The following is a 23345-nucleotide window of genomic DNA, read 5'->3' on the forward strand; positions in this document are numbered from 1 at the left end:
ACAAGAAGCAGATATGTAGGCTTCAGAAACATCATCAAAATTGCTCCAAGAAGATTTGGCTTATTTTGGAATGTGAGTTTTAAATGTATGGAGGATGAGAGACTTACTGAAATATCACAATCGATATGCCAACTGCATTGCAGTTACACAGCAGCAGGCTTAAGAAATTCTCATTCTTTAGAAGATTATAGATGTGCAAGTATCAGTTTAAAAAGCAACTTTGTTTGCACATAACAGGTATAACATTCAACACACGGATGTAAAGAGAAAAAAGGAAAATTCTTTAGAAGATCCAGGACAACACTATGGCAGGAATAACATCAGAGAACATTCACTTAAGGACATTAGGAACAGATATTTTTAAGAAGTGGTGTTACAAGTGAAATGATACAGTCAGGTTTTCAGCAGGGATAACTAACCCATGGTAAGTGTTAATTTAATGTGGCTACAACAGTCCCAGTACCAAAGCTGCCTCACAGCCAGAGTGGGCATATACACATGGCACTACACTGTGTCAGGCACACATAAGAGTTCCCAGGATTTAAATTGCAGCACAAGCAGAGCAAGAGGGGAAAAAAAACCAAGTCTTATGATGCTGCTTATTGTATGTGTTTGTAAAATGTCTAATAAGCATTAGCTCTCACAATTCACGTTTCATGCTTCTGGAAATTTGAGACGAGAAGTCAGTAGTGACATCGAGGAGATCATTAACAAACCTTTCGTTAATATAATGTCTGTATACCTGCAATAGTCCCTTGGGAATGGAAGAGGACATAGCACCATAGCCCTGACTTCAAACTCTTTATATATTAGATCAAAACAAAAAGTAACGACACCAGACCAATTTTTATCATCAGCAAGCAAGTCACCTCCCAAATCATGTATCTTAGATTTCAATTTATTATAAATATGATCATTTCAAATCCAATACCCATCTTCAAATGCAGTTATAAGTAGTGGTAGTAGTAGTAGTAAGAAATACAGGCAGTGTCTTAGAAACCAACTAGTTACAGTGACAACAAGCTGTAAGATCACAAGATAATTATGAGGAAATTCAGTTCCCTATTTGTTGATGCATATAATCTCAGGAGAATAAAAAAAAGAAAGTCACTGAAACAACCTGAAGATGAGTTTAAGATTTAAAACCTCTCATAATCTGACAACACTGTACTGGACTATTATGAACCCTAATATTAGATAGGAGAAGTTATTACTCAAATATGAACCAGCAACAAACAAAGGATTATTAATAATTTATGCTGGGGCTGGAAGGGAATTCTGGAGATCATTAAATCCAATCCCACCGACCAAGATAGGTTCACCTAGAGAAGGTCACACGGGAACATGTCCAGGTGAGTTCTGAATGTCTCCAGAGATGGAGACTACTACCTTTTGGGGCTGGAATGGACCTCTAGATGTTACCTAGTCCAACTCCCTCCTCAAAGCAGCCACGTTCAGTCAAGTTTGGAGCATCTCCAAAGCTGGAGATTCCTGAGCCTCTCTGGGCAGCCTATTCCAGCATTTGACAATCCACAGGATAAAATTTCCCTTTCCTGTACTCAGTTTTAAGTTCCTTCTCTGGAACCTGTGACCACTGCTTTCCATACTTCTGCTTTTTCCAAAAGGAGCTTATTTCATCTTTACTGTCAGTCTCTACAAAGCACAAACAATGAAATGCACATTTGATTTATTTCAGTTTATTGAATACTAAGTTTAGTGAGCTAGACAGAAGTCAGACTAATGTTCAAAAAAAAAAAAAAAAACAAAAACATTAGAGCACTTCGAAGTTCCCAAACATGAAATATCTTCTTTGTTACCTAGTCTCCCTTCTCCAGCCCTCACTTCTGCTTCCAAACAAGCAGGTGAGAATACAGACATCAAGGAAAGAAGATCACCATATTTAAATATAATAGAGAGTAGAGAATTGATTTGACTGCAAAATATATCTTGTGATGGCAACATGTAGAAAAATGCCATTTTTTCCTTACATTAATGCATATACTACTAATCATCTCTCTCTCTTTTAAGCATTATTACACATAGACCCAGCCATGTCAACAAGTCTAGATTCAAGATCACAGTCATAGAATTGTTAGGATTGGAAAGGACCTCAAGCATCAATCCAGTTCCAGCCCCCCTGCCATGGGCAGGGACACTTCCCACTAGATCAGGTTGCCCAGAGCCACATCCAGCCTAGCCTTAAAAACATCCAGGGATGGGGCTTCCACCACTTCCCTGGGCAACCTGTTCCAGTGCCTCACCACCCTTATGGTGAAGAACTTCTCCCTAATGTCTAAACTAAATCCTCCCCTCCTCTAGCTTGAATCCATTGTCCCTAGTCCTATCACTACCCAACACCCTAAGAAGTCCCTCACCAGCTTTCCTGTAGCCCCCTTCAGATACTGGAAGGCCACAAGAAGGTCTCCCTCAGAGCCTTCTCTTCTCCAAACTGAAGAACCCCAACTCTCTCAGTCTGTCTCCATAAGAGAGGTGCTCCAGCCCTCTAACCACCCTCATAGCCCTTCGGGCACATTCCAGCACGTCCATATCTTTCTTGTAATAAGGGCTCCAGAACCGGACACAGTATTCCAGGTGGGGTCTCACAAGAATGGTATCACGTGGGAATAATCAAGTTCTGCAAAGCTGAAAGTAATCCTCGGTAGAAGGCAATCTTCAGCCTGATGGAATGTAAAAAGAGTCATTCCTAGGATAGTGTTGGAAGAACACTGGTGATAAAAGGGCACATATTAGCCTCCCTGATCTTAGTGAGGATGTGTTCTGTACCAGTGCCACATTATCCATTCCAGTGTAGTTCGCTGTCCTCATGCACAGCTGTCTTCCTTAGTGGCTGAGCTAAGAGTTTAGTGGAAAACCCAGTGAAAAACAACACTGTGCATGCAAGACATGCAATTTTCTAAGGCATGTATTTGACTAAACAAACCTTACTTTCACTGAAACACAAGCTAAAGAACACATTTTTTGCGTAACAGCAACTTCCATACCAGAGTTCAACTTCCAGCATCTTCAGCTGCAGAGTAGTTCAAAAGAATTTGCAACCATTTTTCAGTAGGAATATGTTTTATTCCTTCCACAAGCCAAAAGAAAAGGGAAAAAAAATAATCACAATGGAAAAAAACCCTTCAGATTAGCTTTGCCCAAACTTTCCTAACACTTCTATGACAATACTAATTCTGGTGAATTTAATCAAGTTATTCATAACTGAAAACATGAAAGAAAAGTCAACAAAGTTAGGCAGTTCTTGCCACAGTGCTCAACACTGAAATTAAGACTAATCAGTTGGTGCTGGAGATGCACAATTTATTAACTGGCATATTGACAGAGATCCACTCCTCTTTTTCTCTTTCAGGCTGCCCTCAAAAGCCAGGTTTTCACATAGTGATCGATAAAGGTTTATGAAATGCTAAACGTTACTGCAATTTCCTCAATTTTTTTTTTTTAATTCTATACAACAGAGACCAGTTTGAACAGTGACCTCACCTTGAAGCTAATTTGTCTGGCAAGTTCTTTAGCCTCCTTATCTGCTTGGCTTGACACGCTTCCGGATGTCAGTGGTAAGAGGGCTGTCTTCATAGATGTGCCACAGATTTCACAACAGAAGTCTTGTGACCTGGCCACAAATGACATAGGTCAGAAGAGCATGTTCTCATAATGTCAGTGTCTGCTTGCTTACACAAACTACTCGTAAAACAATCCACAGAAAGACAAGTGGGGTCAAGACCAGTGGCTTGAGAGTACTTCTCTACACCCCAAATCACAATAGCTTGAAAAGATATGTTGGGAACAACCTGTACAACAAACACCCATTCTGTCATGTAATTTAGGAAAACGCTAACAAATGACTTACATATTGCTACTACACTTTATTAATAATTTGATACAGTTTTCAAGGTTACAATCTTTTACCTGCAGCAAATTACAATTGCAAATTATAAAGACCTAACTCTTATTACAAGTATTAAATTGGACTCAGCCACTTGTGCCTCAAAAGAAGGAAAAAGTAGGAACAAAGTTCTTTACCATGAGGGTAGTAGAACACTGGAACAAGTTGTGCAGGGAGGTACTTGAGGCCCCATCCCTGGAGATACTCAAGGTGATACAACCAGGCTCTGGGCAACCTGATATAGTTGAGGATACCCCTGCTTACTGCAGAGGGGTTGGACTAGATGATCACTGGAGGTCCCTTCCAACCCAAACCACTTTGTGGTTCTATGAAACTCAGGCATTTCAGCTTCTGCAAGAGCATCACCTTTCCTCTCTTGCACTCATCATTTGTCTATAGGACACAGAGCAGGTAGCTCTACAAGCCAATAAGAAACCACACAGCCTTGATCATACTGTGTTAAGAACAACCCACTAAACCCTGCTTCCCAGCCAGGTTTACTAACTTTGACTCAGTGCCATGCTAACAGGAAAGTTGTAGCTTCCAACTGGCTCAGAGTACAGACAGAATAAGCCCACGGCTGCCAAAAAAATAAGGTACGAGTTACGATTTGGAATACACTAACTTTGCTTAGAAGATAGGGTTGTGGTCTTTCCAGTACCTTCTCCTCCCCAGAAAGGGAGGAGAGAAAGACCAGAAACACCCCACATGTAAGATTTCATTTCAGGATAATCACAGAATACCTGGGGCTGGGAGGGACCTCTAGAATTTGTTGAGTCCAGTCTCCTGGGCTCAAGGCATGGTTAAGCAGAGCTTGTTGCTCAAGTCTGTTTCCAGTCCCATTTTTAATACCTCCAAGGACAAAGACTCCACCACCTGTGCTAGCACTTCAACCATCTTCACAAAGAAGACCAAAAGCAGTGTTTCCTTGAATTCAGACTGAATTTGTGCCCATTGCTTCTTCTTGTGTCACTGGATACCACTGAGAAGGGCGCAGCTTTCTTCCTTACTTCTTTCCAGATGTTTGTACACAGAGATATGATCCCCACAGCCTTCTCCAGGCTGAACACTCCCAGCTCTCTTCACCTCTCTCTGTATGAAACATGTTCCAGCCCCTCAATCACCTTCATGGCACTGTACTCCAGTAAATCCATGTATGTCTTGTACACTGACCTGGGTGTCCAGCCCCAACCTGGAGCCAACACTCCAAGTGTCTCACCAGTGTTGAGCATAAAGCACTGGTTTTGCTCACTTCCCTCAACCTGCTGGCAATGCTCTTCCTAAGGCAGTCCAGGACACCATTAGCCATATTTCCTGCAAGGAAACACTGCTGCCTCATGATCAGCTTGCTGTCCACCAGCACCTCCAGGTCCTCCCCTTCCAAGATCCTTTCCAGCTGGTCAGCTGTCATTAGGCCTCCCTAGGAGGCTTTGCTTTCCTCTTTGTTGAGATTCCTCCGGCTCATTCTCTGGGGCATTTCTCTGGATGGCAGCACAAACTTGTGGAGTGGCTGCTACTCCCAGTTTTGTGTTGCCTGTAAACCTGCTGAGGATGCACTCTGCCCCATCATCCACGTCATTATCAACACTGAATAGCACTGGGCCCCAATATCCCCTGGAATACAACAACAGTGACCAACCTGCAGCTGGACTTTGTGCTGCTTACCACCATCCATTGAGCCAGGCAGCTCACAAACGCAAGGGAGCAGATTGATGTGACTTTGTACTCAACACCTTACTCCAAAGTGAGTAGATATATATGGAACTACAGTAACAAACTCAGTGCTTACTTCTTTGCAAGAGCTCTTCTTTCTTCAGGTGTATAATCTAGAGATCCTATTGCTCCTTCACCTTTGGTTGGCATAAATCCAATAATGGCCAGTAAAGCTGTTCTTACTAAAACAGGGAAAGAGAGATCCAAACAAAGTTGCAGAAACAGCTATTACTTCATCTCATTCTACATCCAGCCTCAGAACTCAGTTGTAGTTCTGCCTGCAAGACTTCATTTTGTCCCAGGGAGTAGTCTGAATTACATAAAAGGAGCACTGTGGGTTTTTTTTGGTATGCAGCAAGGCGTTCTTCATTTCTTTTAAACTTCACATTATAAATGAAAGGTAAGGCCTTAGAGACGACTGGTCACAAAAATGATACATCAATATAAAGATTAGAGTTCCAGACATTAAAAATGAGCTCCGAATTAGAAATTTGAGGCAAAAATAATACATAGAGGGGGAAGAAAAGGATTCATAAGGCAGTCTTTTTGTGCATGCTATTAGGCATTAATTTTGCAATGTACTGCACACAAGCTCAGTGGCTTTCTTTTATGCAATGCACCATGAAATTTCTTCCTTTTATGTCACCATGCTGGGAAAGAAGCTTACTTAAACAGTAATGGCTCCTAATAGAACTGTCATCTAAAACATCTCTTTTGACAATATCTTTTTATGTAGTCATGATTTTAAGAATTAAAACACTTTGCTACTAGGTATACTAAATATATATCACATGGATATAAGTACCACAAAATGGACATTTTCACACCTCCTACTAAGGAGAGAGTATTTTCTACTTTCTAGATTTTAAGAGACTTTACAAAGTTGAAGAGAGGTCTGCTAGAAAATTCTTAAGATCTTAACATATTTTAGAAGTGTAACTGATACTCAAATAATCATTTGATGTACTGTAGTCAGCAAAACTAAAATTATATCAACACAGAAATATTGTCTTGGCTGAATTTTGCCAGCTCTCAATTTCTGTGATCATGAAACCATTTGAAAAGGCAGAAAACATTCAGTTATTCTTAACTCAGACCATGCTGTCTATCCTCTTGTTTTTTCAGAGGTACAGCATCAGAATTAAATGCTGACCACACTTCCCTCTATCAATATGCAACCTGATTTTAGTGATTTTAGAAAAATGGGGTAAAGTAATAGGGTTTAAAGTATAAAATAAAACTTAAAAAATATTTTGAGTCATTGAGAATTCTTAATGCTTGTGCATCCAATAGCTTACCATCACCCTTCAGTTTCTTGCCTCATTCACTCTACGTTTATTTAATACCATTCCCAAACTCTCCTATGCCACTCTTTCATGACTACATTTCTCAAATTCTCCCACACTTTTACTCCCTTAAAATCTGTCTCCTTTTCCACTACAAAAATTCTTCAAACAGGTTAGTTTTTCACATTAAGGACCTAGCTGCTTGATGAAGGGTAATATTTTCCAAATAACTGGTACTTACTACTCCATGAAGGCTGCCACGTTTCAGGATGATGCCCTGAGATGCTTAAACAAATTTTCTTCCCCACTTCAAACCTGCCATTGGCCTTGAAAGGAAAGAGGATATAATGAAACATGCTGGAAGTCAATTCTTGGTTTTTTTGCATAAATTGTAAAAATCATCAGCAAACAAATCTATATGCAAACGATCCTTTATATTATCACAAACCTCTCAAAAACTATATTTAGCTTTCTGAACAAAGTCTGCCATCTGCCTCTATTCATGCATAAAGAAGACCATAACTGATACCTTACATACCAGAGTATAACATGGTGGTGTGCCTGCAGCTCCTGTAACCCACACACAGAGAGCCTGAAAAGTTATAGCTCTATGAAACCAGGCACAAATGTGGACCTTTGCCACAAAACCATAGGTCTGCCTTCCTACAGGTGACCAGTGTCTCCAGAAACCAACAGGGCCCATGGAGAGAACAGAATCATAGAACAGTTCGAGTTGGAAGGGATCTTAAAGATCATCTAGTTCCAAACCCCTCCGCACGGTTGCTCAAGGCCACATCCAACCTGGCCTTGAACACTTCTAGAGAGTGAGGCATTCACAACTCCCTGGGCAACTTGCTCCAGTAACTCACTACCTTTACTGTAAAGAATTTCTTTCTAATATGTAAGTCTAAATCTACCCTCCTCAAGCTTCAATCCATTCCCTCTCGTCCTATCACAACAAGCCCTTGCTAGACAACCACATCAGCAATGTGATTATTTCAGGAGAAAGCTTCCATTTATTAGGTGCAAAGCTTCATGTAATTAAGATAAGACAGCTTATATTCTATAAACTGGCAGCATTAGCTGACTACACCACCTTTCTTACAAAATTAACATTACCTTAAATGCCAAGAACCTCTCTCTCAGGCACCTACACTTAAAATGACCATGTAAAAAAGGAAAATCTAGTAAATATGCTTACCGTCAGCAAAATAATGCTGGGGGGTTTCATGGGATACTCAGGTGGTAGCACGATTCGCCCGTGATAAATCCCTCCATCGAAATCTGAATCTGGAGGGCCTCTAACAGTAAAGTGCCATTCAAAAAGATTATCCTGAAATGCCCCCACCAAAGGGAGAAGAGAGAAACACAAAAGAGCATGTCAAAGAAGTAGACACCTACACACCAATTTTTGAACAAGGACAAGCTAAAGAAACAGTGCACAGAAGTTTTAAGAATTCAAAATCAAGTGGAGAGTAAGACAAGCAACACACTAGAAGATTCTGGTTAAAAGGATAAAATACTGTAGTTTTCTGGTAATTTTCTTAGCCAATGGTTTTATTGAAACCCTCAAATTCATTATTCAAGTTCTTCGCTGTAGTTTTACCAATTATGACATGACTTTTATTACATGACAGGTAGAAAACTGAGACAACTAAGAGAAATCTGGGTCTTAGCCCCAGTGAATAATAACTTCTGGAGAACCACAGGGAGAAGCATCCCAAGGAAGAGCACTAATGACAGCCTCCCCAAAGCCCTTTCCATGCCCAAGTCAACATGGAGACTTAACTAAATCCCCAGAGAATTGCCATTCTCTTTTGCCTCTCCATAAACAACTCTGAAACAGCTACTGTGCCTTACTGCACACAGCAGGCACACTTTGAAATCTGGAATGTTATTTTCATTGGATATATAGATAATCTCTCTGTAAGCAGCATTTCTTTTAAGTTCTGTGTTTGGCTTTGTGTATCAGATCTCATGATGCTCACAACTTCTTGAATATTTTTTTACAAGTAGAACAACTCCTACTGTTAGGACAGGAGTCCGTATGAGGCTTTCTGTCAGTGAACCAGTGCTCTCAACTAAAGCTGAACACTGGTATCACAGGGCTGTAACTGCCCACCTAGTTACAACTAGCTCAAGGATGAGAGGTAACAACGTTTCCAGAATTTCCTTTCATTTGCCACTGTTCTCTTCCCAGTGAGCCACTGAAAGTAAATTTTAAGTAGTATCATGAATTAAATCTTACATTTTGCCACTGGATGGGAAACCATCAGGTAGACACACAAACTAATTGATCACAAGGTGTATTTTAGAGCAGCCAGGAACAAGCTAGTTTCTCTCAACATGTTAAGCATGCTACGCATTTCTGTGAACAGCTAAAACAACCCCCTGGACTGAATCCCACAAACACTGCCTTTTTTATTATTCCAGCCAAATCAAAAGAGGTTTCTGTTTAAGCTTCTAACCACTAGAGCTTCACCGTCAGTCCAAGACCATAACTTCAAGAGGACTCTATTTAAGCAGAATCTAAACACTCTCCTGTACAGCGCATGTAGAATTGCATCCATTTACACTTTTCCCAGTTTTTTGCATGCAAATCCTCGTAGATCACCCAAGATTAAGTGTTTTGTTAAAAAACTCAGCAGCTCAACCAGATGTCAGATTTGGAAGCAAAAGCTTAGCTTAAACATATTGCATTGATGTAGTGTCAGGAAGAGGGAAAGAATAAACCTTTTATACCTGTGTGACAAATTCAGTCAGGTCTAATGTAAAATCGTTGTTATGTGCTTTCACTAACAACCTGGAACTACAACACCATTAAAATGAAATTCTGCTGTTGATTTTCATCACAGGAAATAAGAAAAAAGAAGAAGAACTGGCAATTTAAAAAGGACTGCTAATATCTAAATATGTACATATTAAATACACATGCACGAAGTGAACTTGAGTACATATTGATAACACAGCCTAATTAGTGTCTTGCAAACATAAAGAGAAACAAACCTCCAAAGGCTGTGCATGATAATGATCTGTAGGATCCTTCAGTTCTGCAGCCTCCTTCATCAAACGCTTGACAGCTGAAAAAGAGAAAGCATAAGACAAAAGTAAACAAATCAACATACACTGCATACAAAAATACATAAATATTTCTCGAAGTGCTCTTTTCAGCAAACTAATCTTTTTTCAGCATTTCCCAGCTTGTTCACTGTAGTTAATAGTCCAAGACACAATATAAATTACTTATGCTGAATAAATCGTAAATGAGTTATACAAGCACAAAGCTATGATAAATGCTGCAGGTCACAAAGTTTCTCAACACTGACTGAAATGGTTTTACATTATTAACTGCACCAAAGGCATGAGAAAAAAAACGTGTCATTAACAGAGTTTCAGACTTTAAATACAAGACGGGCAAGACTAGTAACTTCAGTATTTTATCATAATGGGTGTCACCTACATCTTTTAAACAACTAAAAAGCTTTATCCTGACCTCCTCTATTACTACTACATTTCAATAATTAAGGGAGTAGTCAAGGGGGTTGCAACAGGATTTGAGAGAAATCAACACACTGGCAGTATGAGGTGAAGTTTTATACTCGATTTGAAAACATATGCACAGTTATCCAGGGCCTTTTTAATTTGAACCTACTACTGAGTGTGGACACACAGGTATTTTTCTATTCTAAATTAAGGGTAGTCATTATTTACCCTCTCCAATCTCCTGCTTCAGAACCACCACCATCATCTGTATTTCTAGCATGTCCCTTTCTTTCCCCTTTAGTAAGTTGTGTTATATCACTTGTCTGGCCAGGTATTAATACACACATCATGCATTAATGCCTAACTCAGCCAAATTAAAGAGCAGGATAATCGTAAGAACTACAGACAAGAAATTCAAGGATCCTGCCTCCTACTTACTGGAAAAAGTGCAAATACCAGCTACCTCTTCAAGGAACTGGGAACTTTAATCACAGGAACAGGATCCTTTAATCCATCCTCCATATTCAGATCAAACCACAGGTGTCCCTCCCACTCATGTAATTATCTAACTACAAAACCCAAGAAATACTGCCCAAATTCTTATAGTGCAAGCATAAATAAACAGTGAAAGTGAACCATAGTTCTTTGATTTACAAAGTCTGGCATCACCAGCTGACTGCAGGCTGTGCATAATGCTCAGAATCCAGGCCTTTACTCACTGTCATGATGCTATGAAGGAAGCTACTCTAACCTTCTTGCAGAGTAATACTGGTTTCAGTCTACTGTGAAGAGCTATTTTCCTCCTTCACACTTCTTGACAGCTATAAACAACAGCTCAAAGTTTGAAAATTTCACTTTTTACAACTCAAAATGCAAACAGACTATGTGGAAATTTGCTACTGCCAGTTGTCCCAATTCTGCTGCTGCCAGGGGGAGGTGTCAATTAAACATCCTGCAGAGCCCACGAGGTCCCATCACAGGCAGCAGTGTCAGAGCTCTGCTGAAAACCAGTTCCCCTTTCATCTGCATTAAAGTTTAACAGATCATTAGCGAGGAACAAGAAGAAAACAAGCCTAGACCAGAAAAGGCTTTACAGCCCAGAAGCCTGGACACTAACCTTCTTCTGAAGAGTGGCATGCACCAGGATGAGTGAATTCAGGGTTGAACACTCCAAGAAGGAAAAAGTTAACCATGAGAAAATCTGAGAACTTATATAACAAAGCCTGAAGATGACAGAATGGTTGTGGACAAGGCAGACAAGTCTGTTACTCACATTTCCCAGACAAAGGACCAAGATGAAAAATAAATTCAGGGGGCTGTATCAGCATTATGTGCACTTACCCACGTTAACTAACAGAAAATGGTAAGAGCAAAGAAGATAAACCAAAACCATTCTACAGAAGTCTGCTGACACTCAGAGCAAGGTTTCTATCTAACCTACCAGGCCAAAACTAGGTGCAGGACCTTTGGCTCTGCACATGAGCACTTTAGATTCTTCCCAAAAGGAACAACCTTTTCACCACTTCAGCTCCAACGGTGTCACCTGGGTGCCAAGTACCAGCAACTGGCAGGTAGAACAGAGAAGCCAAAGGTTTGCATTGAGAAGTAAAAGAAGCAACAGCCAAGTGGAACCAAGCAGTCAGTGAGCTCCTGAGAGGTTGAATTTAAAACAGAAGCAGTGCAAAGCACTTCTTTTGAACATATTTTATATTTTACAGTGACACTGTTGATTTTCAAAGAATTCCTTTATTATCAAAAAGCCACATTATGGATATTTTAAGAAGCTAGCATAAAACACACTGCAATGATGACACATTATCCCATTTCTGGAATATGGAAAAAAGGGTAAAAATAATTTAGTTCTTGTGTACCATAGAGATAATCTGCTTTTAAGAAGTTTTCAGTATTAAGCAGCCTAGGATATCTTAAGAAAAAGAAGTACATGTATATGAAGGAAAGGTGAGAGCGCTGGGGGTTGTTCAGCCAGGAGAAGATTCTGGGGAGACCTTACTGTGGCCTTTCAACACTTACAAGGGGTTTACAAGAAAGAGACAGATCTGTTTCAGTAAGCTTGTATCAATGGAACAAAGGGCAATGGTTTGAAACTGAAAGAGGGCAGATTTAGACTGGACATAAGGAAGAAATTCTTTACAAATGAGGATGGTAAAACACTGCAACAGGCTGGCTAGAGAAGTTGTAGATGCCCCCTCCCTGGAAGTGTACAAGTCAGGTTAGATGGGGCTTTGAGCAACTTGGTCTAGTGGAAGGTAGCCCTGCCCATGGCAGGGGAACTGGACTAGATGATCTTTGAAAGTCCCTCCTAATGCAAACCATTCTGTGGTTCTATCTCCATATTGCTGGAAAACGCCAACTGACAGGCTGCAAAGAACAGTGCGGCCCACTCAAGGTTCACAACACATGACCCAGTGAAGAAAATGTCAAATTGTTTTTTATTTCAGCACAGCTGCAGCACGCATGAACACAGCCCTCCTTTGGCTGCTGAAAACTGCAATGGCAGAAAGAAACCCATTTCACAAAGTCTGCCTGCAACGAGTACATAACACGTTTATCCAAATTTTATTTAAAAGGGGGTTTATGCAAATATATCAACCCACTTAAAAAAAAAAAAAAAAATCACACTGAGTCATCCAAGTATGCATTTGGCAATGGCAATTCAGAAAAAAAGAGAATGGTTTCAGGCTCATTCAAAATAAAGAATTGCAAACTGTCAATAAAGTTAAGAAGTATCACTAACTCAGCCAAAAAAAGTCAACTCAAGACATTCAATTTGTGGAAAACAGGTTTCAGAGACAAAATAATCAAAGTACTTTTTAATGTGTCACGCCTGTAAGCCTGAAAAATAACCACGCAGGTAACAGCAATAATTTGTCATAATGTTCACTGAAATTAAGTACTGAGGAAGTAAGTTTCTGGGCTAAATCTGGAAAGCAAAGGAAAGAGCAGGTGCTATGGACCCAAGGTTCTGCCTGACAACCTGCTTTTTGTATTACACTGAAGAGAGCTTTTCTGAAAAGCAAAACATGGTTGCTAAAAACCTGAGAATCAAATTTAAAGCCACTAGAGCTTGCTTTAGGATTGAGTTGCAGTGGAAAAACACAATTAAGAGCAAAATTTGTATAACGTATGCATGCAGATTTATTTCTGTAAAACTGTGTCCTAGCCGAATCCTGCTTATTAACCTTTACCTTAGGCAATCCTGAAATTTCTGTCCAGCACAACTGCTTCTCTTGGCTCCATCTTGAAATAACATTCAAGTACTCCTGCTGTCACACCCAAGTAGACTCCTGTGCACCCCCGGGCCCAGGAAACCCTTCTATTCACAGAAAATGCAAGTGACTGGTCTTCATAAATGTCAATATTACTGCTTAAAGAGATGACAGCCTTTGAGTATCAGTGGTGTTCACTTCATAAAATATTATGCCTTATTATTCACAAATCTGTTATCATGAAAATAAAATACTCTTAGTTATGTTCAGCCTTATAGAGCTTTGTTTTGTTAGTAACTTTCTGTATTTTATAAGGAAGAATTTTAGCTGATTTTTAAGTTATCACTGACTAGTACATGTGGCAAAGGAGCCAACCAAGATTACATTAATACAAACACACATACAACATGGTAGTAGAATTTATTTCAGCATAACAAGGGTTCATATCTTTTGCTTGCTGGAAGTTCAGACGACTTGATAAAACTTTCAGCTCTCTCCAACACTCAAAAATCAAAACTAGTACAAGCTTCCTGAAGATCTGCCACTTGTCCACAAAAGGCAATTGTGTTCAGGTACAAGAGGTCAACAAAAGGAACAGACCTGGGCAAGGTGAGAGGTAGAGGAGAGATGAGCCAGACTGTAATCAAACCCAAGACAGGAAGCACAGGGAGGGTGAGGTCTCAGTGCAGCAAGACTCAGCCCCTAGTCCATCACGTAAAGAGATAGTATTTTGTGTACACAAAGATGAGTACAGGATCATCAGTGAAATTCATATTTAAGTGATATGGGTTGTGTGTGACAGTACCTTCCACAGATGGATAGCAACCACTTCATTTGATCAATTTTCAGGTTTTGTGTTTGAAAAGTACGTGATAAACAAATAAAGGAACCCAAAACAGATAGCATAAAACCAGAGATGATCTAATCTTTCAAGTTGACTTATCTGCTCTGGAAAGAAAAAAAAAACACCAACAAAAAACACATCTTTCTATTTCCCTTCCCGTCATTTTAGAGGTCTTCTCAGGAGTAGTAATATTTTTCCCATAGCTCTACTGATCATGACTCCGTAAGTAAGGACGCAATTTATTTAATAAAGCCAGGTTTTCCAATGAATTAGTAAAACTCTAAAATATCCTAACCAAAGTGTCTCTGAGACCCATGAAGTGACTTCAGAGCTCACACTGCAGTGTCACCAGCTGAACCACCACCACCAGTCCCCACAGCAGCCCAAAGCACCTGGAAACCCATTCACCAAGTCTGCCCATACTGACATTCAGAAGAAAATCCTGTTTACTAAGGGTGAGTTTAAATTTCCTGTAACAGGACAAATCACAGTCAGTCAGTAGTTCAACTGCACCAAGACAGGAAGACACAATTACAAAGACAGGACTAAATTTGTGTGGAAAGATTTATCATAAGTCAGGGAAAAAAGTCACTTCAAGTGAAGTGGTCACTAAAGCATGCAAGAGTCATTGCAGACTGGGGAGTTATGAAATACTTTTACCACAACTCTTTGAGATAGTATTTTTTTAAGTAGTGTTGTGCTCTCTACCTCTGCATTCCTTGTGTTTATTCCTTTTTACCCCACCTTTCTTAATCATTCTGAGCTCATGTTTGTCTTTAAATAGATTTTTTTTTTAATTCCAGCACATATTCTTGTATGCTATTTCACAAAAATATGACTATTTTTATACAAATTTGAATTTTATAATCTTTTAATTTCTAATCAAGACCACATTTATTGAAGTTTCATTAGGACTGAGACACCTGATCTTTCTTCATAAACGACTTCACCTCCCTCTATCATACATCCAAAATAATATCTTTGAAGACAAATGAAACTTACAGTTGGGCAAGCCCTTGAACCCCTGATGAGGGGAACATGTTACATAATTGTTTGTTTAAAGCTCTTTTCCCAGCATTTTCTACTGCTTTTATCTATGATGGCACAGTGGACTACACAGATACTTGCTCTGACAACTCAGCAACAGAAATATGTAGAAACAGGCATACTTTCAACAGACCATGCTAAAATTTCCAGATTTTTCAGTCCTCTGGAACGAGAATGCCACAGTAGGAGAAATCCATACTGACAATGGTTCTCCCCATACCAACATCAAACCTACATTCTTTAGTGCTAGAGGAATGGGTCAAATGATGAAGAATTAAAACTGCAGTCTCAGGAGGACAGCAGCATCATTTTAAAGTCATTTCTACCAAAATGTATTATAGAGTCAACATTATCCTAAATGTCATAATCTGCACAACACTACTTCTCCATGCTAATCACACTTCTCTACAGAAATAAAAGCAAATTAAGACAATGAAGTGGCTCATCACTCACTGCTTCTGTGACATTCTCCCCTAGTCAAGTTTCCATTTTATGCTGATCTCTTAACAAGACAAAATCAAAACGTGAAACTGCAGAACTACAAAACTGTCTGGGGCAGCCATAGGTTCAAAAATAGCTTTTATTTTAAAATCTAATTTTTATTTTAAAATCTAATAAAGTCAAAGTTCCTTTGACTTCTGCCACAAAACAAATGTAAAAACCATTTGTCAAGAGATGGGTCTCATGCTTTCCATCTTCAGAGTCATCAGATACATGCTTTCCAGAGACCCATAAGCCTCCTGAAAAGCTGCTCTACCTCTTCACAGCCTCTCACATATCCTTACACAAGGCTCACAAACCTCCTGGTACTCATATGAAGTACTGACAACTGTTTAAAAAAATTTTTTAAGTTAAAAAAAAAAAAAAAAATCAACTTTTAGTCAGTCTGTTCTCTGTCCTCTCACCCTCAGAAACGGACCTTTTAGTCCTCATGTCCCTCAGAGCAGCAGGTAACTACAGGAAGTGGACCTTATTTCAATTCAAAACAACTGTTCAGTCAATACAAAGAAAAATTAAATGTAAACTACTTTTTTAACAAACTAAGATCAAACAAGGTCTTCAGTTTTAACTAATTTTTAACATCCACTCAGCTTCTTGTTTTTAAAACATTCTAATCTTTATTTCATATATGGAAGGTACAAAGCACAGCACTTACTGTTTTCTATTAACTGTTTTTTATTAACAAAGAACTGATGCATGTTTGTTGACAAGGAACACTTCTTGTACAAAGCACAGAGTGCAGAAAGCAGCACAGTTTGTAGGAAAAGTAATAAATGAATTGAAGGTGACAGCTAAGAGAATCACAATCGCTGCATGTTACATTCCCAAGCTCCAAAAGCAGTGTCCTTGGGCAGCAAACACAGGACACGTGCACCATGCCTCCCTCCACGTGCTCTCTCCAGTGCCTTCACTAGTCAAATTCTAGATGAGGAGGTCTGCTGAAAACAAAAACCCCCACCCAAAACAAAACCAAAAAGCACTGTTGTTTGTGGGTTCTACATGAGCCAAGGGAAATAACTGTTCAGAATTCCTTATTTGTGTCTGTGCTAACACTTGCTCAGAAGACTGCTAACTTCCTACGTGAAAGGGGGAGACTGTCACTACAAAAACAATGACTGTGAGATTTTGTGACTGATCTTGCAGCAGACTAAGGGTCACAGCCCTTGGAAAAAAAAACACAGAGATTATTCCAAGTAGCTGTCTTATAAATTTCAGAAAATAGGGATGCTCCTGAAGCATGAAGAGGATGAAGCCTCTGCTTTAGTCAGTTGAGCTTTAATATTGATGAGAGAGGTTTATCAGCCATATGGTAGCAGGCTTATATACATTGACTAATCCATTTTGAAATGCTAAGATAGAAAATAGCTTGCCCTTTTACAAGTGCCAAAAACAGACATACAAATATGAAGCAACAGCTTCAAAGGCTTTGCCTTACCGAAGCAATACAAAGAAGTCTGAAGTGCGAAATTTCTTCCCTTCCAAAATGAATGGTCTTTTGGAGAAGAAATAAGAAAAAAAAGAAAGAACGAACACTTGTGTGAGAGCATGAGGAGAGCTTCAGGTGAATGCCCCCATACCTTCTTTCCCTTATAGAGGGCAACTGATAGGAGCCAGCTACAGCTTAGCACATGACTCTCACCATGTCCAGACCTGCAGTGGGCACAACATGGACCTGTGGTAAACCAAGAGTTGTCAGAGCACCAGTTTGCACTGCCTCAGTAATTACTGCCAGCAGTAATTTAAGTGATTTGTAGACTTTTAGCATCCATATGGAAAGGAATAATTTAATACATTAATATACTATGCAATATGTTTAATTTGGGAAAGCAGTACTGACCCACTGTATAGATCATTTATCTTTGCCATGTAATGTTCATTTTGCTATGGAGCAACTCCAGTAAGGGTAATTTTCCCTTGAAAACAAGAGGAGCTCAAACAACAGAGGGGAAGAACATTTCTAAATCAACCCACAAACATTTGCCCTCTCCACTCAGAGCCCAGGAGCACATCACAGAGCACACTATCATTGTTTCCAGTGACGTGGGAAACCACAACCAGCAAGTGGGTTGATGTGGCCTTGCAAATTCCCTGATGCAACATATTCAGTATATCTCCCTAGGTAAAGTCTTCCTTCCTGATAAATTACACTACAACAAGTACATAATTTGCTTTGTGATCCTTCTTCCAGTTACACAACTTGGGTGTGAAGGTGAGGGACATAATTTAGCAGTAGATACATCACCCACTTGAGATGTGTTTTGTAAATAATCCTGTCATTTACATTTGTGAGGTACAAGTCATCACAATGTTAAGTTTCTTCCCACCTCTCAAGCTGACAGTAGGACAACATGGTTAAAGAATAAAGCCACTATTCATCACCACACTATGACATTGCTATTACCTACCTCCTAAAACCAGAGTAGGAGAAAACAGTGGCAGGACAGTGACCAACACACAAACTTAATTACGCCTTACAATCTATGGAAGACGCCTTCAGTAGTGACAGGTTTGCCACGTCACTGGAAACAGTGGTGGTGTGCTCTATGACATGCTTCTGGGAGGAGAAGGCAAATATTCGGTGTGTGTCCAGCTCTGAGGAGGAGAAGCTCAGCATAGCTGGTGATGGGCCACTCTTCCAACACAGCCATTCTGGAAGGACCCGACCCATCCTCAGTTTCACTTCCTAAGTAGCAAACCCTTCCCTTCCAAGTGCTTTCTAAGACACCTCCCGCATCTTGAGACATTCCTCTCGCCTCCAAGATTCAAAGAGAAAATCTAGGAGTTATAAAACGTTAATTTTAACATGGAATTTCATAAAGAAGCACACACATCCGTGTAAATACAGAGTGTACGTTAACACCTGTGTAAAGCAAACTTAGACACACAAACCGACCCGTCGTTGGCACTCTGTCCCTCACACGCACCTACTTGGAAAGGAAGCGATACCCAGGGGAAGAGCCGCCTGACCAGAAGTTCAAAGGTACGCTTCCACGAACCAGCAAAACAGTGTAGGCAGGCGCACACGCATACGCCAGGCAGCCAGAGTGTTTTGAGCCGAATTACACCTCGGAGAGAGTTTTCAACACCATCGCACAGGGAAGCAGACGCGGCTCTGCCGGCCTCCACCTAAACGCCTCCCCATCCCGGCGCGCCGCTGACTCGCACCCGCGGGCATCGCCAGGTCCCAGGGCCCCCATCCCTTCTCCCCACTGCGGTCTCGGCATGGCCCCTGCACCTGTCCCACCGCGCCCCGGTGGATGACTGCCAGCTCCACCACCGCCGCGCCCGGCAGCGGCTCCCGAGCCCTCCACGAACTGCGGCAGCTCCGGGGCTGACGGGCACGACCGGCCGTCGCGAAAAGCAACGGCCTGGGCAGCCTGCGAGGCGCGGCCGCCTACCCGTGCCCGGCCCCACGTCCCCCGCCCGGTCGCGGCCTGCAGGCGAGGCTGACGCCCGCCTCCCGAGCGCCCGCCGGGGTCTGCCGCGCCGCCTACCCGGACTCTTGAGGTTGTAGCGGGCCTCCATGGCAGTGGGCACCGCTCGCTCCCTCCGCGGCGGCTGTGGTGGCGGGGGCTGGGGCAGGAGGCGGAGGAGGAGAACGGCCGAACCCAGCCCAACTCGCCTCAGGAAACTCCCCTGACGTGGCAACGGCGCCGTGACCGCGGAGGGAGGCACCTGCCGCGCCGGCACCGCCCCCGGGACTCGGCGGCACCGCCCCGCGGCCTGGCTCTGAGGCAGGGCCCTCAGGCCGGGCCCGGAGGGTGCAGCGCTGAGAGGGGGAGGCAGGCGGCTGGGGCGTGGCCGCTGTTGAATACTTGTGTTGCAGAAATCAAAATTCACAAGCTGCCTGCCCGCCTCTATCCTAGCGTGAAAACAAAGGAGCCGGTTTCCAGCAACGATGGGAGGCATTCAGGACCCACAGCAGAACGGTGATCCCAGGCGTACCTGGCATGGGACATGATGCTGCAATCACAGAATCATAGAATTATTTTGCAGTGACTGGCTGGAAAGCAGCCCTGAGGAGAGGGACTTGGGGGTGCTGGTGGACGAGAAGCTCAACATGAGCTGTCAATGTGCACTTGCAGCCCAGAAAGCCAACCAGATCCTGGGCTGCATCAAGAGAAGTGTGGCCAGCAGGTCAAGGGAGGTGATTCTCCCCCTCTGCTCAGCTCTGGTGAGACCCCACCTGGAGTACTATGTCCAGTTCTGGAGCCCCTATTACAAGAGGGATATGGACATGGTGGAAGGTGTCCAGAGAAGGGCCACCAGGATGAGCAGAGGGCTGGAGCACCTCTCCTATGAGGACAGACTGAAAGAGTTGGGGCTGTTCAGTCTGGAGAAGAGAAGGCTCTGAGGTGACCTTCTTGTGGCCTTCCAGTGTCTGAAGGGGGCTACAAGAAAGCTGGGGAGGGACTTTTTTAGGACTAGGGGGAACGGAATAAAGCTGGAAGTGGGGAGATTCAGGCTGGACATGAGGAAGAAGTTCTTCCCCATGAGAGTGGTGAGAGCCTGGAATGGGTTGTCCAGGGAGATGGTTGAGGCCCCATCCCTGGAGGTGTTTAAGGCCAGGCTGGATGAGGCTCTGGCCAGCCTGATCTAGTGTGAGGTGTCCCTGCCCATGGCAGAGGGTTGGAACTAGATGATCCTTGTGGTCCCTTCCAACCCTGACTGATTCTATGATTCTATGATTTTGGTTGGAAAAAGCCTCAAAGCTCATCGAATCCCGTTCTGCTGCGGCTCTTCCATGGTGGCTGCAATAGCGAAAACACTAAGTGCCTCATCCAGTCTTTTCTTAAACACCTCCAGTACACTTGGAGTAGTACCTTTAAGAGCTTATAGCTAAGGAAATAGATAAAGTGGTCATAATCTCAGCAGTCTCAGTACAAGCTATAAACAAGAAACATTTGAGCTTTCATGTGCTTGTTTTTAACAGCATGGGCTTGAAACTCCTGCCTCACGAGTTCTCTTTAATTTCAGCTATGCTTTCATTTTCTTCCTATTTTTTTAAATGTTTTCATATCTTAGTTCTCTTTTCATCTTTCCTTGTTTGATTTACCAGCAATGGAAAACGGTTATAAACAAAAAATGTTTGAGTAGGGTTTTTTTTTCACCTCCTCATGTTCTCAGAATTGCAGAACAAGGCACTACTCTTTCCCATTCAGATGCACAGTGATGTTGTGGTAACAGCAATAAATGAATAAAGCAACTCTGCTCCACCTTAACAAGTATCTGAAATTTTTTAAGGGGCAAAGTGATCATCCTTTTCACAGGAAAAAGCACTATGAATAATGTAAAGCATAAATAATATGTACAGAGGAAGGGAAGGGATGGTTGTTAAGATGTATTAGCTGTTTAGCTTTAGAGAATTGTTTAGTTTTAGGTAGATTGTTTAGAGATTTAATGTCTGCCTCGGCCTGCTGTTCGCTAGCTTTATTTACTTAACATGAATAGCTAGATTTGCTGAAGCCTTAGGCTGCAAGCTGTGAATTTCCACTAGAATTTACTGAACTGTACCCAGTTAGTCAAAACAGGGCCTCCAGAACTAGGGTAAATCAGACAATAAGGAGACTTCAAGGCTACAACCACCAACAGCAGCTTCAACTACTCAAGATAACAGCCTGCCTGGAGACAGTGAAGGAATCCAATAAGTCTGAAGTGTCAGAGGATCTCACTTGTCTGTTATCCAAGTGAAACTGTTTGACTAAATGCCTAGGTTATAGCGATGCTGTTTAAGATAGTGTTAACTATACTGCATTGGTATTCTGAAGTGGACCATTGATCAGGGACTTTAAATGTAAGGCTGTTCACTTTGAATACAAACAATGTGTGCCTTGCTGGGACCTGTATCCTTGAAGAGGAGCTGAAAGATTGACGATGCCTAGCTTGTGCTGGAAATTCTCATCATAGTAGAACAAAAGCGTATAAGAAGACACCAAGGACACCAAGACCTAAAGAAACAAGAATTTGTCAGCAGAAGAAACTTTTTATCAGCAAACCCTGAAGATGTAAAACTGTTGCAATTTATGTTCCTCATGAGTGAACTTTACTCATTAATGTATCATTACAATTCTAAACCACACACCCCTTGAGCTGAGAAGCCCCTTGCCTACAAGACCACCCTTCTGAGAGCATGCTCTGTCAATTTTGTAGGTACTCTTGCTTTAATTGAAGGCAAAGAAGCTGTAAACCTGTTTAGTGATAAGAAATTGTGTGTAATACATGAGGAAATTTTGGGAAGTATGCTAGCTTTTGCAATTTCCTCAATAAATCAGTATCTCAGCTCTGGTGTGTATACACCAGGATGAAACAATCCATTTTTTAAATAACAAGGCCAGAACTGCCATTGGATCAAAGGTGAAAGATGCGTGAGCATTGCATGAAGGGCAGAAAGGCATAAATGCTTGGGGATTTCTTTGTTCTGGGTCCCTCTCAGGAGGCACCCAGGTCAAGCTGCCCCTGCTGTTGTTCTATTAAACTATTTATTTTAACGAGATTCTATGCCTGAGACTCTGCTTTGGGAAACCTAGGGTTCAAACTGTGCTTCTTCAATGGCTGTTGGGGTTTCCCCTTACACCGAAGGGTACATTTAATGGCCATCCACTCTTGCTGACATCTCAGCACTTCTGGCTAAGAATCTGACTGCTTGAGGTGGTAGGTCCTGTCATTCCCCGTTTAATACAGCCATCTTGCTGTGCAGCAAGAGAAGGGCTCTGGGACTATCTGTGTCTAAATCTTTCCCTTCCCCAAAGGAGAGCACTGTTTTGCATTTGGAAGCCCAGAGTTCCATGGGAAAAAATCTGGGATCTGTTCTGATAGAAAATAATGTTTTTTAATGGTATTATAATATGAATTATGGCATGAATCAAGAAGTGGTAATTATTATGAACTAGAGCAGCTCTCCCTTCTGGGCTCTGGCCTTTGACTCTGCCCACACTTAAAATGTCATTTTATGTTCAAGGAGGAAGCACCTGCAGTTAACATGAAACTTGGGCTTTTAGCTAAAAAAAGAAATACATAGACACTGTAACCACATGACAGCTAAGAGCTACTGAAAATAAGCTGAATAGACTTAAAGTAACAGAAATTAATTGATAGGACATATACGTTGGCCCCCTTTAAATATGCTGCATGGTGGCCTGGCTTGGTTTTGGGGTGATCACCAACTGAAATTGTGCAGAGCTAGCAGTACAAGACTGCCTCTATTTGCAGCTGTAGCATTAGTTAAAAGTTGAGGCTGCAGGAGGTGAATGCTGCCAGATGAAACCACCAATTCCTGTGAGGTAGTCAGCATACAGGTAGAAATTTGCAGCCCCACATATCAGCAGCTGCTCAGGGTGGGCAAG

At 41.6% G+C, this 23345-nt stretch overlaps 1 protein-coding gene across 1 annotated transcript in view; it reads right to left on the reverse strand.

The window, feature by feature from the left end:
• UBE2J1 (ubiquitin conjugating enzyme E2 J1) overlaps positions 1 to 19527 on the reverse strand; it is a 28010-nt gene extending 8483 nt beyond the window's left edge. Inside the window, exons 1-6 of the mRNA XM_054397757.1 lie at positions 19497 to 19527; positions 9907 to 9980; positions 8102 to 8233; positions 7142 to 7226; positions 5691 to 5796; positions 3499 to 3628 (exon numbers count right to left, since the gene is read on the reverse strand). Of these exons, the coding sequence (XP_054253732.1) occupies positions 3499 to 3628; positions 5691 to 5796; positions 7142 to 7226; positions 8102 to 8233; positions 9907 to 9980; positions 19497 to 19527 (558 nt within the window). The remainder of the gene's footprint in view (positions 1 to 3498; positions 3629 to 5690; positions 5797 to 7141; positions 7227 to 8101; positions 8234 to 9906; positions 9981 to 19496) is intronic.
• Between the last annotated feature and the right edge of the window lie 3818 nt (positions 19528 to 23345).

This window comes from Indicator indicator, chromosome 2 (genome assembly GCF_027791375.1).
Source record: "Indicator indicator isolate 239-I01 chromosome 2, UM_Iind_1.1, whole genome shotgun sequence".
NCBI lineage: Eukaryota > Metazoa > Chordata > Aves > Piciformes > Indicatoridae > Indicator > Indicator indicator.